General features: G+C 37.9%; 1 protein-coding gene across 1 annotated transcript; it reads right to left on the bottom strand.

Annotated features, from left to right (window-relative positions):
• Window positions 1-4771: 4771 nt before the first annotated feature.
• LOC145677366 (52 kDa repressor of the inhibitor of the protein kinase-like) lies at window positions 4772-13244 on the bottom strand. The gene is made up of 2 exons (XM_081747887.1): window positions 11580-13244; window positions 4772-7170 (listed from the first exon to the last, which is right to left on the bottom strand). Exon 2 carries the CDS (start codon window positions 6315-6317, stop codon window positions 4887-4889), a length of 1431 nt encoding a protein of 476 aa, XP_081604013.1. The 5' UTR covers window positions 6318-7170; window positions 11580-13244; the 3' UTR covers window positions 4772-4886.
• Between the last annotated feature and the right edge of the window lie 95 nt (window positions 13245-13339).

The following is a 13339-nucleotide window of genomic DNA, read 5'->3' as shown; positions in this document are numbered from 1 at the left end:
ACGTGTAGTCAGCTTATTGAACAAATAATCCGGTTTGTCAGTTGTTAAGATCCTGTATATAAAGTAAACATAATGCAAATATCTTCTATGAAACATTATAAGAATATTATGCTCATTTAAAACAGGAAGTATATGAGATCTTTTCTTAGTATAGAAAGCGTATCTTAACGTAGAATTTTGTAAGCAAGTTTCTTTGGTAATTTGGGACAGTAAAGAGTATCATAATAATCAAAAAGTGACCAAATTAGTGTTTGAACGAGACGTCATGTACATTTACAAGTAGCTGTGAAATCTTCGCAAAATCTGTACGGGGTGCGTAATATTCCAAATGCCTTTCTGCATTGAAATTGAATATGATCATCCCAGTTGAAAAATTCATTAAATATTAGTCCTAAATTTTTGGTAACTGATGCTTTGGGACGCAAACTGTCATCTTGATTATCAAAGAGGAGTGAAGTGGAAGTATTCTCTCGCGTTTGTAGTGCAGCAATAAACAATGAAAATAAAGGTTTCAAACTGCGTCACAGTGTCAAAATGAAAACATGGTACAAATGCAAATGAGAAAGTGAGTAAGCTGCAGTTGAAAATCTGTCCGACTAGCATATGTTTAGGAAGTAGAAGTTCCGTGAGTATTGATTTAACTGATACTGCAAGTTCGAGTTCGGTAAGTCCAGTGTCTTCGGTAAGTTTTGCTCTAAACCAGCCATCTTTCACTGAAGCAATAACACCGATCAAGCTGCAGTTAAGCTCAGAGCGTCATGCAGCTACCAGAGCAAAAATTGTTTGGGCCTTACATGTTGCTACTCAAAACTTACCTGCGGCATCGTGCGATAATATAGCTGATGTACGATCCATGCTTCCAGATCCAAACAGTTTTCTCAGAAACTTTTGTCTGAGCCATTCCAAACCGTATGTGTTGACTGATGCTTCAAGGCCAATTTTTCACAAACAGCTTTGTGAAGATTTGAAAAACATTCCGTTTACCCTTCTCTATGATGAAACAACAGACTTTCAAAATCACAAAGAACTATAGTTTGAAATTTGTTATTGAAGCTCTACTTTGCAGCAGGTTATGCCCCCTTGCACTCATTTTTCATTGGACACGCAAAAGGTGAGGACATCCATAAGTGCATTTGTGAAGTGCTGGATTTATACAATTTGTCACTTAATAATCTTCTTATGTTGGGAAATGATGAACCAAATGTCAAAAAGAAAGTGTTTAGAATCACAACTGAGTTTGTGCAAAGTGTGTGTGGGTTTCCGTTACTGGATATTGGTAGTTGCAATATTCATACCGTTCATAATGAGTTCAGAAAAGGTTTACAGATATTTGCTGATGATGTCTGTAATCTCGTCGTCATGATTTACTTTTTTTTTCTTCTTCATGGATGGGAAAATTTTCAAAGAATTCAGGAACACGAAGGCATCGTTTCATCAAGCATATCCCTTCACGCTGGTAGAAGTGTTGCCCTCTGTGGAACGTTTTACGGAACAGTTTCTAGCCATTGAATATTATTTCCTGCAGTTTATTCCGAAAAAGCAAAGCAGCTTGATGAACTCCTCAAACTACGTATCGATTTCCAAGATGTCGAAGAAAGGAGCCATTGTGAAAGCAGAAGTGACCTTTGTATGTGAAAGTGCATCTTTGTTCTCAGCATTCTTAACTATGTTCCATAAAGAAGAACCTCCTGTACGCATGCTGTACAACGAGCTTTACACCGTTCTTCTGAAGATAGTTGGTAGGGTTTCCAAGCCAGAATCTCAAGAACGCTTCAACACATTAAAGGACGAAGTCTTCAGTACTGAAAATCTTTTGCCATGAAACGAAGTGAAGTTTGGTGAGAAGCTTTCCTCAGTGGTCAGCACGCTTCCTAATAAACAGTCAGCAGAATTCGTTTCAAGTGTGCAGAAGAGTTACAAGGCAGTTGGGAAACATGTGGTCGAAAAATGAAAAATCTTCGAAAAGAGAATCCTGAAACAGTGTCGTTATGTGAGAGTGACATTACAGATATTGCTCGTACATCTCTCCTATGTAAAGTTCCAGTTGGCGTTGTTTTGGATGAGTCCCTTATACATAACAGGCTTAAGGCAATAGATACCGGTAATGCCCAGAAGTATGTATAAATAAAATTCCCAGTATCAGGTACTTAAGCACTTCAATTTTAATAATTTACTCCAAAATCCGATGGAGCTGAAGTACAACTAGGCCATGTATCGACATTTAACACAACTTGGGAAACACATATTGAGTTAAATTAACACAGCTATTTTTACAGTGTAGATAGTAATACTTCCTTCATAGAAATAGCAATTAACACATGGGTCCTTATGCAGAGTCGTTTTGAGATATTAGCGTCATACTAAAGGCCTGACTACTGCAGGAAACATGTTAGTAGAACTCTAGTGTGGCACTAATCACGCATCAGAACGACTCTGCATAAGGCCTTTGAAGTTTATACCCAGATATGCAGAAAGCCAACCACGCACAGCTGCTCCTATTAGAAGACGGTAGTAATACAGGTGGCAACGCGCATGTCACAATGTCCAAGTGCCTATCCTGATCACAAAACCTTGTCTTAGGGTTTTGCGAAGAACGTATCATTGTCGTTATGGTAGAAGTCACTAACTTCAAAGAATACGGATGGCGTTAGGCATCTCTCCTAGGACAAGGACGATATGCAAGGTGACACTGTGATGGTAACTATAGTCAGGCTTAGCATCACAATTTTACATGCTACATCTAGCCTGAAAATCTTAGAGCGTCATGTATTTCACCTTTCATATCGTCCTCGTTCTAGAAGTGCCTAACTGCATTAAAAAAAAAAAAAAAAAAAAAAGCACATGACTTTTGCCTAAACGACGGCGATATACAAAAGGTCATTTCATCCTTGCAGTAGTGAATTACAAGCGCCACCAGACAGCTATGTATAAGCTAAGAGTGAGTAAGGGTCTCTCCGATCATCATGCCTTCAAGAATGAATCCATTTTGGAAGAGATACATCCGACGTGGACTATATCTATAACAAAATACAGACAAAAACAGTGTAAATACAAAGGTTTTAGAGTTGACAAATAGACATATTCATTAATTCATCGTAATGTGCATCCACCTTCGAAGGACACAACGGCTAGTCAAAAGACGCAGAACCAACTCCGAAACGTTATTACTAAAGTACGGTAAAGTGTGACTAAAGAGAATCCACCAGTGCAACATGGAATAACAGCACGTGTCCGATGTTTACCAACAACCGTTTATCGAATCATCTGATAGTAGTTAGACCTGGAAACATTCTACAAATGCAAAACTCATGCTCTAATACCAACGCACATCATTCAGCGGAGAGTGGTATGTAAACAGTTGGGTGGGCGCTACCTAGGAAAGTTTCCCAAAAGTTTATGATAGTAGCAGATTTCTTCTAGGGATGGACAAAACTGGTTTCTAGAAAAATCGAAAACCGACATTTCGGTTTTTCTCTAAAACTGGTTCGTTTTTTTCGCCGAAACCGGTTCGGTTTTTCATCGAAACAGGTTTCGATTTTCTCTAAAACCGGTTCAATTTTCACCGAAACTGGTTTCGGTGAAAACTTTTGGAAAACACAAACTATTTGTGGAAACGGATTCAGTTTCCGGAGAACAACGTAACACTATTATGGTCAGAAATAGAACAAATTTTAAAAAAATCACGGAACCGGGTTTGATGAAAACCAAATCCGATGAAAAACCGAACCGGTTTTGAAGGAAACAAGCCGGTTTTTTGAAAATTTTCAAAACCCGATTTCGTTTTTCTAAAGACCGAAAAACCTGTTTTTGTGCCCACCATAGTTTCTTTTTATACAAAAGTGGTATCTAATGTAAGGTAAATACTGTTTACTATATACAGAACATCTATCTTATATACTACAAACATTACTCTGGTTTGTATGGCAATGAAACCAACAAAATCTACATCCACTAAGAGACAGGCTAGCAGTCACATTGCCAAAACAACGGTGATGTATATGGCTGGTATGAAACAAGAGACAGGAATCAAGGTTATCCCTCTTAAATCACCAACGCACAACATTCAGCGGAGAGTGTATCATGTAAACATTTGTATGGGCATTACCTGGAGAGTGATAAATGGCGTAGTCATCACTCTAGACGAGGCGTAGGTCAATCTGACCAGGTCAAAGCAAGTGCGTGCGATTTACTATCGTCCTATCAATGGAAAGAAACACGCAGTGGATTCGCACGTGCAAGGAAAGTTTCTCCCATGGCAGTAGCGTAGCCAGGATTTTTGTTTGGGGGGGGCCTTAGTGTTATATATATATATATATATATATATATATATATATATATATATATATATATATGTGTGTGTGTGTGTGTTTGTGTTTGTCAAGGTAGACATTTAGGATAAACTAGTAATAAAACGAAATATAATAAATTAGTTAATATATCGTAATAAATTTATATAAAATGTTAAACTGCATTAGACAAGTAACAGAAATAACCACGAAAGTAATCCAATAAGTGAATTAAAACAGAATAAACAATGAGCAACGATCGAAGCTGCGTAATTACTAGTAATAAATGTCCTTGCCCAGTGGTAGACAAAGGTTTTGCAGGTTTCGAGTTGTTGCAATACAAGATAAGAACTCAAAAAGAAAAATAAGAACTAAAATATTCTCTGAGAGTAATACGATGGATCTGAAGTGACAAACAAACACACCGACAAAAAAAAAAAAAAAAAAAAAAAAAAAAAAAAAAACTTTTAAGAAGAAACATTTGAAACTGATAAGAGCACTAAAACATAGATTGAAATTATAATATCTATATGAAAAATAGTTATTAAACTGCATAAATAGCCATTCTATACGTGATAAGCATAGCCACTCGGATAACCATTACTTAAAACGTAGTCTCCTGGAGCTCTGTGCATATCGGTTAACGACAGCTTCAATGTCAATTGAAATATCTCTGTGCACTGTCATAAGTGTTAGAGCTGTCAGTCGATCTTCGTTTGTTTTGTTTCTCAAATAATTTTTAAGTCGTCTTAATGTAGAGAAAGTTCTTTCCACAGAAGCTGTTGTAACAGGAAGCACTGCTAAAATTGTGAGAAGGACCTTTATGTTTGGAAACATTTCCTCATCTATTTGTTGTAATGTCTCCACTACACATTTAGGAACACGAGCTTCTTTCTTCCAATGTGCAACCCATAAATTCCACTCGGCTTCTAGGATATTAATATTACTGTGATGAAGATCTTCTTTGTAGAACTCAATTGCAGGCAACACATCTTTAAATTCCCTACACGATGTTTTACTAGGGAGCAAACTGTCAAGACCGAGTAAAATAAGCTTGTGATTTGAAAACCGGGATTTCAATGCACCCAAAATTTCATCTAGGAACGGAATAAACACTGATCTTCTATAATATTCTTCAGGTGTTTCAGCTTCTACATTAGACCGGAACCTTTGAGTCCCTACTCTTCTTGGCATGGATGGAGTAACCCCTACTTTGCTTGACATTTCTTCAGCATTGATATATAGCTTCCGAAACTCATCTGTTGCACTTTCTCTCATGTTACTTATTGTTTCTTCTACGAGACTCACTCTTGACATAGCCGATGCTAGATCTATTTGCTCTTTCTGCAAAGCTTTGGATAATGGATATGTTGTCGAGAGAATCTTTGACATTATTGTCAGAGCAATTATAAAAGGGAAATTACACACACTTGCATGAAGAGTCTCGGCTTTTCTAGATACATCACTTTGTGTTCCTGTAGTAATTTCTTCTAGTGCTTTAACAACAGAATGAAATGAATCTTTAAATATGGCAATGGCATCGTGTCTCTCTATCCAACGAGTTTCACAATAATCATGAATTGATGAGTGGGTCAGTCCATCAGCTAAAAGAATGTCTTTAAGAATTTTCGACCTTTTAGCTGACGCTCGAAAAAACGTACACACTTCAGACACGGTTGAAAAGCAATTACGAACACAAGGACATTTTGCCGCATCACTTAAGCACAAGTTTAAGCAGTGCGATGAGCAGTGTGTGTAAACAGCTTTAGGGAACTCTCTCTGAATATGGGATTGAGCTCCGTTAAATGATCCTCGCATTGCTGATGCACCGTCATAGCCTTGACCTCGTAAATAAGCTAATTCAACACCCAGCTGAAGTAGATTACTCTTAATTGTTGAAGCAATAGCTGATCCTTTAACATCATATACAGGAACAAATGTAAGAAAATCTTCGCGAAGTCTTACAGTGTCTCTGTCAATATAGCGAACACAGAGAGAATTGTTCGATACGGCTAATATCAGTTGTTTCATCTGCCAATACACTGAAATACTTGGCACTCCTTAATCGTTGTAATATTTTATATTGGATATGACATCCTATTATGTTTAATAGTTCATTTTGTACTGTTGGACTTACGTACATAGCATTTGCGCCCGAATTTTCTATATGATCACTTAGAAGAGAATCACCTCCTCTTGCACGGTAACGCAATAAGGCGCGGAAGTTTCCGTCATTGTGAACAGGATCCTCCAGCGTCAAACGTCCTGAATCCCTATGCCCACGAAGTGCTATTTCCTGTCTTCCGCATAATATTAAAGTCTCCACAATAACTGATAAAATAGCTTTGTTCTTCTCGGTATCACTTACATCTTTACTTTACATTTGTTGCACAACGTCCTTTTGTTTACCGTCAAAAATTTTGAGAAAATTTTGAGCTGATGTTCGTGAATGTTCGTGATATTTCGTTCTAGCATGTTCATCAAAAGTTTCGATTGCGTCTTTCCATTTGTTGAAAGGTTTCTTTACTAAACTTTGCGGTGTTTCATGAGAGCCACTTCCTACGCCGCCTTTGCAAAATAAAGAGCAATATTTGCAAAAAGCGCCATTAAGTTTATCGGAATATGCCAACCAAGAATACCGCTGAAACCATCTGATTTGAAAAGTTCTTTTCTTAGACCCTATCATTTGAACATGGCATTTATGTGAAGCAGAAGGTTCCCACGTTCTTCGTAACAGCATTTCCTTTTCCACGTCTGTAATATTGGATTTTCCAATGAAGAGGCCAATGTCATTTGGAGCGTACACGTCGTCCTCGTCCTTTTCCTCAGTATAGTCACAGAATTCTTGAATTTTTGATATGGAGGTCGCACTGCTCTCTCCACTCTGCAAAGATATAACGTGATGGCCAAATCAATTTCATGTATGTTACATCATTTGTACATAGAATAATCAACAAAAAACTAATATAGTTTATCAATTTTTAAGGAAGATATTAAGGAAAATCTGCAACTGTTCCATTCAGTACGTATCAATTTTTAAAAAAATCTTGGGCATGGGCAGGTGGTAGGTAGATGTCTTTCATTCGTAACTTTGCTCCCTGATTTTTAAAGCGAACGTACAAATTTTTAGTGAAAAAGAGGGTTTCCATTTCTCCCATGTGTCCACACTTCCACCTCTCCGAATAATTGCATACATTTTGCTGAAGTTTTTAAAGTATCATATTAAACCGAATCTTACTATTTCAGAATTACAGAGGTCGAAAATAGAACAAATGAAAGTTACATTGCTTGGGGGCCGTAGTCCCCCAGAACCTCCACTAATTTGACCTAGCTTTCCAAAGGACCAATATTTGAATTTCTCCAGTCAAACACTCAAGCACCGCTCTGTTACAATACCGGTAGATGTGACATTTACGATATAAATGAAATGAAATGAAATCTGTGAGTTTTACGTCCCACGGTTATGCCGGTTAGGCTAAAGGAGACGGTGATGATGAGTAATGAATGAAATGGTGGAATGAAGAAAGTGGGAGGAATCGGGAGAACCCCGAGAAGATCCACGCACACGGTGTTTGTCCACCACAAAATTCAGTTGGCGGGGGCTGGGATCGAATCCGGGACCCCAAGCACCAGAGGTAAACGCTCTACCACTGAGCCACCGCGGCCTCTCACATTTACGATATAAAATGGTAAAGTGTTTATCATGGGTCAAATTATTCAGTTTAATTACCATATATAATTATTCCCTTGTTGAATTACTGATACTTTTCATTACAAAATAGGATGAAATGTTAAAGTCTAAAATCAAGATAAATGTAGGTCGACGTAAAGGGGAAAAAACTAAAATTTTCCATATAATTAAGCATACCGTACAAACTTAAAATTTCCATGTAATTAGGATTAGCACAAATTATGTCTATTCTTCTCACAACTCTATAGCTATATTGTCTTGTGCTCTGAACGCACCATATAGTAAACACAAGCTCCATCAATTAAAGGTAACCAAGAAAGTTCTGTCACTTTTTCACTCACCACCTTCGAACATCGATATGTCACCTAAGACGTACATGGAAGATCAAAAATAGTTCCCATCAACATCGACAACCTTCTGCCAACGTTCTGGAAGGCCACGGATTCCATCGTGTAGAACTTGGTGGGTAGTGAAGCGAAGAAGTCAAGTGCATTTTGCACCTCTACTATGCATTTAAACTGGCGTCCTCTAAGGTGATTGTCCAAGGAATGGAACAGGTGATAATCGGACGGTGCAATGTCCGAGGAGTATGACGGATGCAATGGTGTTTCCCATCCAATTCGTAGAATGGTGTCCCTGGTCATCCTAGCCACGTGGGGCTTAGCGTCGTCCTGTAACAGGAGGACCCCTTTACGATTCAGAAGTGCTGGTTCTAGAGTTTTGAGTTTTTCTTGAACGCGTCTCAACTGCTAACAGTACACAATTGCATTGATGCTCTGGCCAGCTGGTAGCAGTTACCGATGCACGATGCCGCGAGCAGTCCACCAAACACACAGGAAGACCTTCTTCTGGTGCAGTGCTGGTTTTGGCTGTTTTGGAACCGGTTCATGGGATGCTAATTAATGATGACGGCGCCGTGGAGCTTTATACTGGACCCATTTCTCATCACATGTCAACACACTTTCCAGCAATGGCTACTTCCCCAGACGAGACACCAAAGAAACACAGATGACTCCTTGCATTGCCTTCTGGTCCGGAGTCAATTCATGTGAGACCCATTGTTCCAACTTGTAGTGCTTCCCAAGTTGATGTAGGTGCTGCTGAATAATTTCTTCACTTACACTGAATTGTAGTCCCAGTTCCTCACATATCTTACCATTGTTCGCCTGCTCCCTGATGATCTTCATTTTCCACATGTGTTGGTCTTTCGGCACGTGATGCGTCTTCGAGTGTTTCGTCACCGTCTTTAAACTTGTTAAACCAGCGTTGCACTGTCCGCGTAGTCACGACAACCTTACCAAAGCACTGGCATATCTGGAGCGGCGTTTGACCCCAGTTTGAATCCGTACAACATACACGCCTCTATGACGCTCTGTGGAGGTCCCATGTTCACTCTGTCCCTACGTAAGTTCATGGTGTAACTGAACTGTCACAATCAGATAGTATGTTGGAAATATGCATACCAACAACTGACCTTCGCCTTATCTCCATTCGCATTCAACTCACGATGTGAGGGCCAATTGAGCACAGACCTATACGAAAAGCGACAGAACTTTCTTGGTTACCTTTATATTATAATAGAATAGAAAGCAATGGATATAAAATGCGAAGTACTTTCTCAATTCTATTTCAAATGTGATTGACCCGGACTGGCTAACCTACTTATCTATTTATAGGTAGATTATATTTCAGACCAGCACACGAAACTGAAGTTTTCGTGAGTAAGTTCTTAAAATTCTGAACAATCTAAGAGTGATACAAAAATTTTCCGGAATTCAACTCAGGATATTTGTTGTAAAACACTAAGGATAACTCAGAATAGATAGGAAAAAACTTTTTTTTTACCATTAGATAAAAATACTTACTTCCTACATCTAATACTACATAATCTCGAAAAATATTTCTGAAGTTTAATAAAATTTATATACCGTGGATTCAGGGGTGACGAACTTAATCCGTTCTGTAACGCTGTTCGTAAACCAAAATATTTGTAAACCGAAATTATTTTCACATTGAAATTAATGTAAATACAAATAATCTGTTCTAGTCACTAAAACATGGTATTGCACATATATTTTTAAATATTTAAAGTGCTTTTTTGTGAAGTGAAAAATATAGAATGGAAATAGCATGATTCTTTTTAAAGACAAACAAGTAACACTAAAATTAAACGAAACAGCATGACAGCTAAACAAACAAACAAATTTGTGATTATTATTATTCATCTCAGCGATTCCAAAACTATGAAGTTGACAATAATATCGATCAATTTGGACATTTTATTTTTCACACCCCCTCCTCTCATGGTGAGGGACCAAACTTGGACTTGAACGGCCTCAGAATTGACACTATTCATCTCAGCAGCCCTTAAAACTATGGATTCGACTTTTAATCTCGGTCAATTTGAATATTTTACTTTTCACCTCCCCTTCCCCTTCCATGCCAACGGAGGGGGGTAAACATGAACGGCTTCAAGATTATCACTATTCATCTCAACGACCCCACAAGCTATGGATTCGACACTTATCTCGGTCTATTTGAACATTTAATTTTTATCTCCCTCTCCCTTCTCCTTATGCCGATGGGGATAAATTTGCGCTTGAACTACTTCGGAAGTTCTACTATGCATCACATCAAACCCGACACTAATATCGGTTTTATTCGATTATTTTTACATATCAACCCCTACCAACTTTCCATATATAGAAAGTCCTCCCCCCATTAAGGAGAATTTAAAAAAATGATAGGACATGTTCTCCTTCTTTTTAATGAAGAGTTATACTGAATTTCAGCTCTCTAAGTTTAACGGCTGGTGAGATACTCATTTTTTTCCCCAAAAAATTCGAACCCCCACTTCCCCTTTAGGATATGTATTTTAATAAAAGCGATATAATAACACCCCAGTAGGATTAGGGCCTAATTATATACCAAAAGTCATTTCATTTGGGTTTGACATTTGGCCGTGATTATCACGCACACATAGTTACATTGATTTTCTAATAATTCATATATTGCAGGTGATTAAAAAATATTTTTCTTCCAGTAATCAGCTCCTCTAAAAATGCACAGGGGCGTCCCGAAAACTAAGTAGTATGTCCTATTGCTATTATTATAGTACAATTACAAATATCAATATCCAAAAGTGCCTGAGGTTTAAGGTTTTTCCATTTTTCACTTAGATCTACTCACCTCAGATAAGTAAATAAAAACAAATGAAAAAGGAAGAAAAATTGAGGCTTTGAAAGTAAAAAGTAGACAAACTCACAAGTGTTCAGAAGATGCTGAATACAATTCACTGAGGAGAGGGGTTGGTGGGTCAGAGTGAATGGTAGGTCGCCGTGGGTCACGTCCTGCTATCTACGGTCCACTGACCCATTCCATCTATGCGCTGGTAACACAAATGAGGATAGACGGCTATTGACATTTTTAAACAATTACCGAACACTTGTTTTCAACGGAATTTAAATCTGGGATCGTTTGCACAAAGGTGATTACCAATACTACATAATAATAATAATAATAATAATAATAATAATAATAATAATAATAATAATAATAATAATAATAATAATAATAATAATAATAATAATAATAATACTTACATCTTTCTCTGAAGTGCTGTCTTCTTTAGATCTGTTTTTGTTGTTTCCGGATTGCTGTTCTTGCACATTTTCTTCGGCAAAATTGATACCACTACTGTCTGCTTTTCGTTCTATCCACTTTTCTAAAACGTTTTTTGAGTTTTTTTCTGAATTATTATCTTGTTTAGATTTTTGTTCGTTGCTTTTTGGTTTTTTTGCTTGTACATTTTCCTCGCCGAAATTAACAGAATTGTCTTTCTTCCGCTTTAACCACTTTTGTAAAAGGTTTTCCGCCATGATAAACGCAAAGTTAGTTCTTATTTCTACACCTGAACTGTTCTAACTGATCAAATATCAGAGATTGCTTTGACTATTTTAGTCACACGCTACAGGTCTTTACTATTGTTTTCCACCTTCTCCTGTAAATAATTTTTCCTAAAATATTTTTTGTTTGAATGTAACCAAAACAACAAAGGAAAATCTTTATTTTTACTCTTTCTTTTTTTCTTTTTCTTGCCTTGTAGGTTAAGAAACCTAGCTGCTGAGCATTTATCGAAATCAATTGATCGCCGCTTTCTTTGATGCCAATTGCGGCTACTAGTAGAAGTGAAGGGTGCCCAGGATCCTTGCTGTAGTTAATCCTATAGGGAACAGCGGTAGTTGATTCAAAATGTACGATAATAGATCACGTGTTTTGTTATTTTTATCCAGGTCAATGATTTCTTGGGCTCAAATATGTCCACTCCCTCCTAACCCTTGAGCTAAGGTAAAGATTAAATGTTTTCGGAACATCCTTTTAGGATTAGAAAGGAACTGATTATTGTCAGTATTTCCTGGTTCAATCTGCAAACTTTGGCTTTGGGTCAAAGAAGACTGTGGTGGTCATTGCTATGTCAAACAGTACAACAATAACTTCAAGGTCACGTCACCATTTGCGTAGGCCCTCCTCACTCTCTTTCCATTCTTTCGTTTGAACAGCAGAGATTCTTGGAAACTTCGATTTCCATACCTCCAATATGTAAACATTTTTAAAGAATGAATACGACGTTGGCAAACACAGCTTGTATAGGATAGGAACTATTTAGTGTCATATTTTGCTTTGAAATGAAAAAAAAAAATGAAATGAAATCTTTGAGTTCTACGTCCCACGGTTATGCCGGCTAGGCTAAAGGAGACGGTGAAGATGAGAAATGAATGAAATGGTGGAATGAAGAAAGTGGGAGGAAACGGGAGAACCCCGAGAAAACCCACGCACACGGTGTTTGTCCACCACAAAGTTCACTTGGCGGGGGCTGGGATCGAACCCTGGACCCCAAACACGAGCTTTGAAATGGAGTGCATGAAAGGAAATTATTGTTTGTTCAGAGATAAAATTACAAATATCAAAGTACCAAAATAGATTGTCGGAACCCTTTGGGGGGGGGGCCGGCCCCCCTGGGCCCCCCCCTTCCCTACGCCACTGTCCCATGGATTTTTAAGCTTTTGGCTTATTAAAACGGAAAAATCACAAAACGCCGAGCTACAACACTTGAGGAATTCTAGAACGTATTCAAGGACAGGCGAAACTGTATTAGGCTGTGCTGAATGGAAGCTCCGATGTCGTGCAATATTTCACCGCCAGGACCATCATACTGAACATAATCAGTGATGGAAAAGGGGTTTCATAACCTAAGGAAGACGGGAGCAATTCATTACCACAAGGATGAAACGACCTTCTGTATATTTTCTAACAAGTTTGTAAGTAATGAACTATTATCTAAATATCTCCTAGTTCTAAAGAT

Source organism: Thermobia domestica, unplaced genomic scaffold (genome assembly GCF_964235325.1).
Source record: "Thermobia domestica unplaced genomic scaffold, izTheDome1.hap1.1 HAP1_SCAFFOLD_816, whole genome shotgun sequence".
NCBI classification, from domain to species: Eukaryota; Metazoa; Arthropoda; class Insecta; order Zygentoma; family Lepismatidae; genus Thermobia; species Thermobia domestica.
This window is presented reverse-complemented; position numbering and strand designations above follow the sequence as displayed.

Coding starts and splice junctions, on each gene's coding strand:
- LOC145677366 (XM_081747887.1), bottom strand. CDS start 6,317: ATGAAACAACTGATATTAGCCGTATCGAACAATTCTCTCTGTGTTCGC.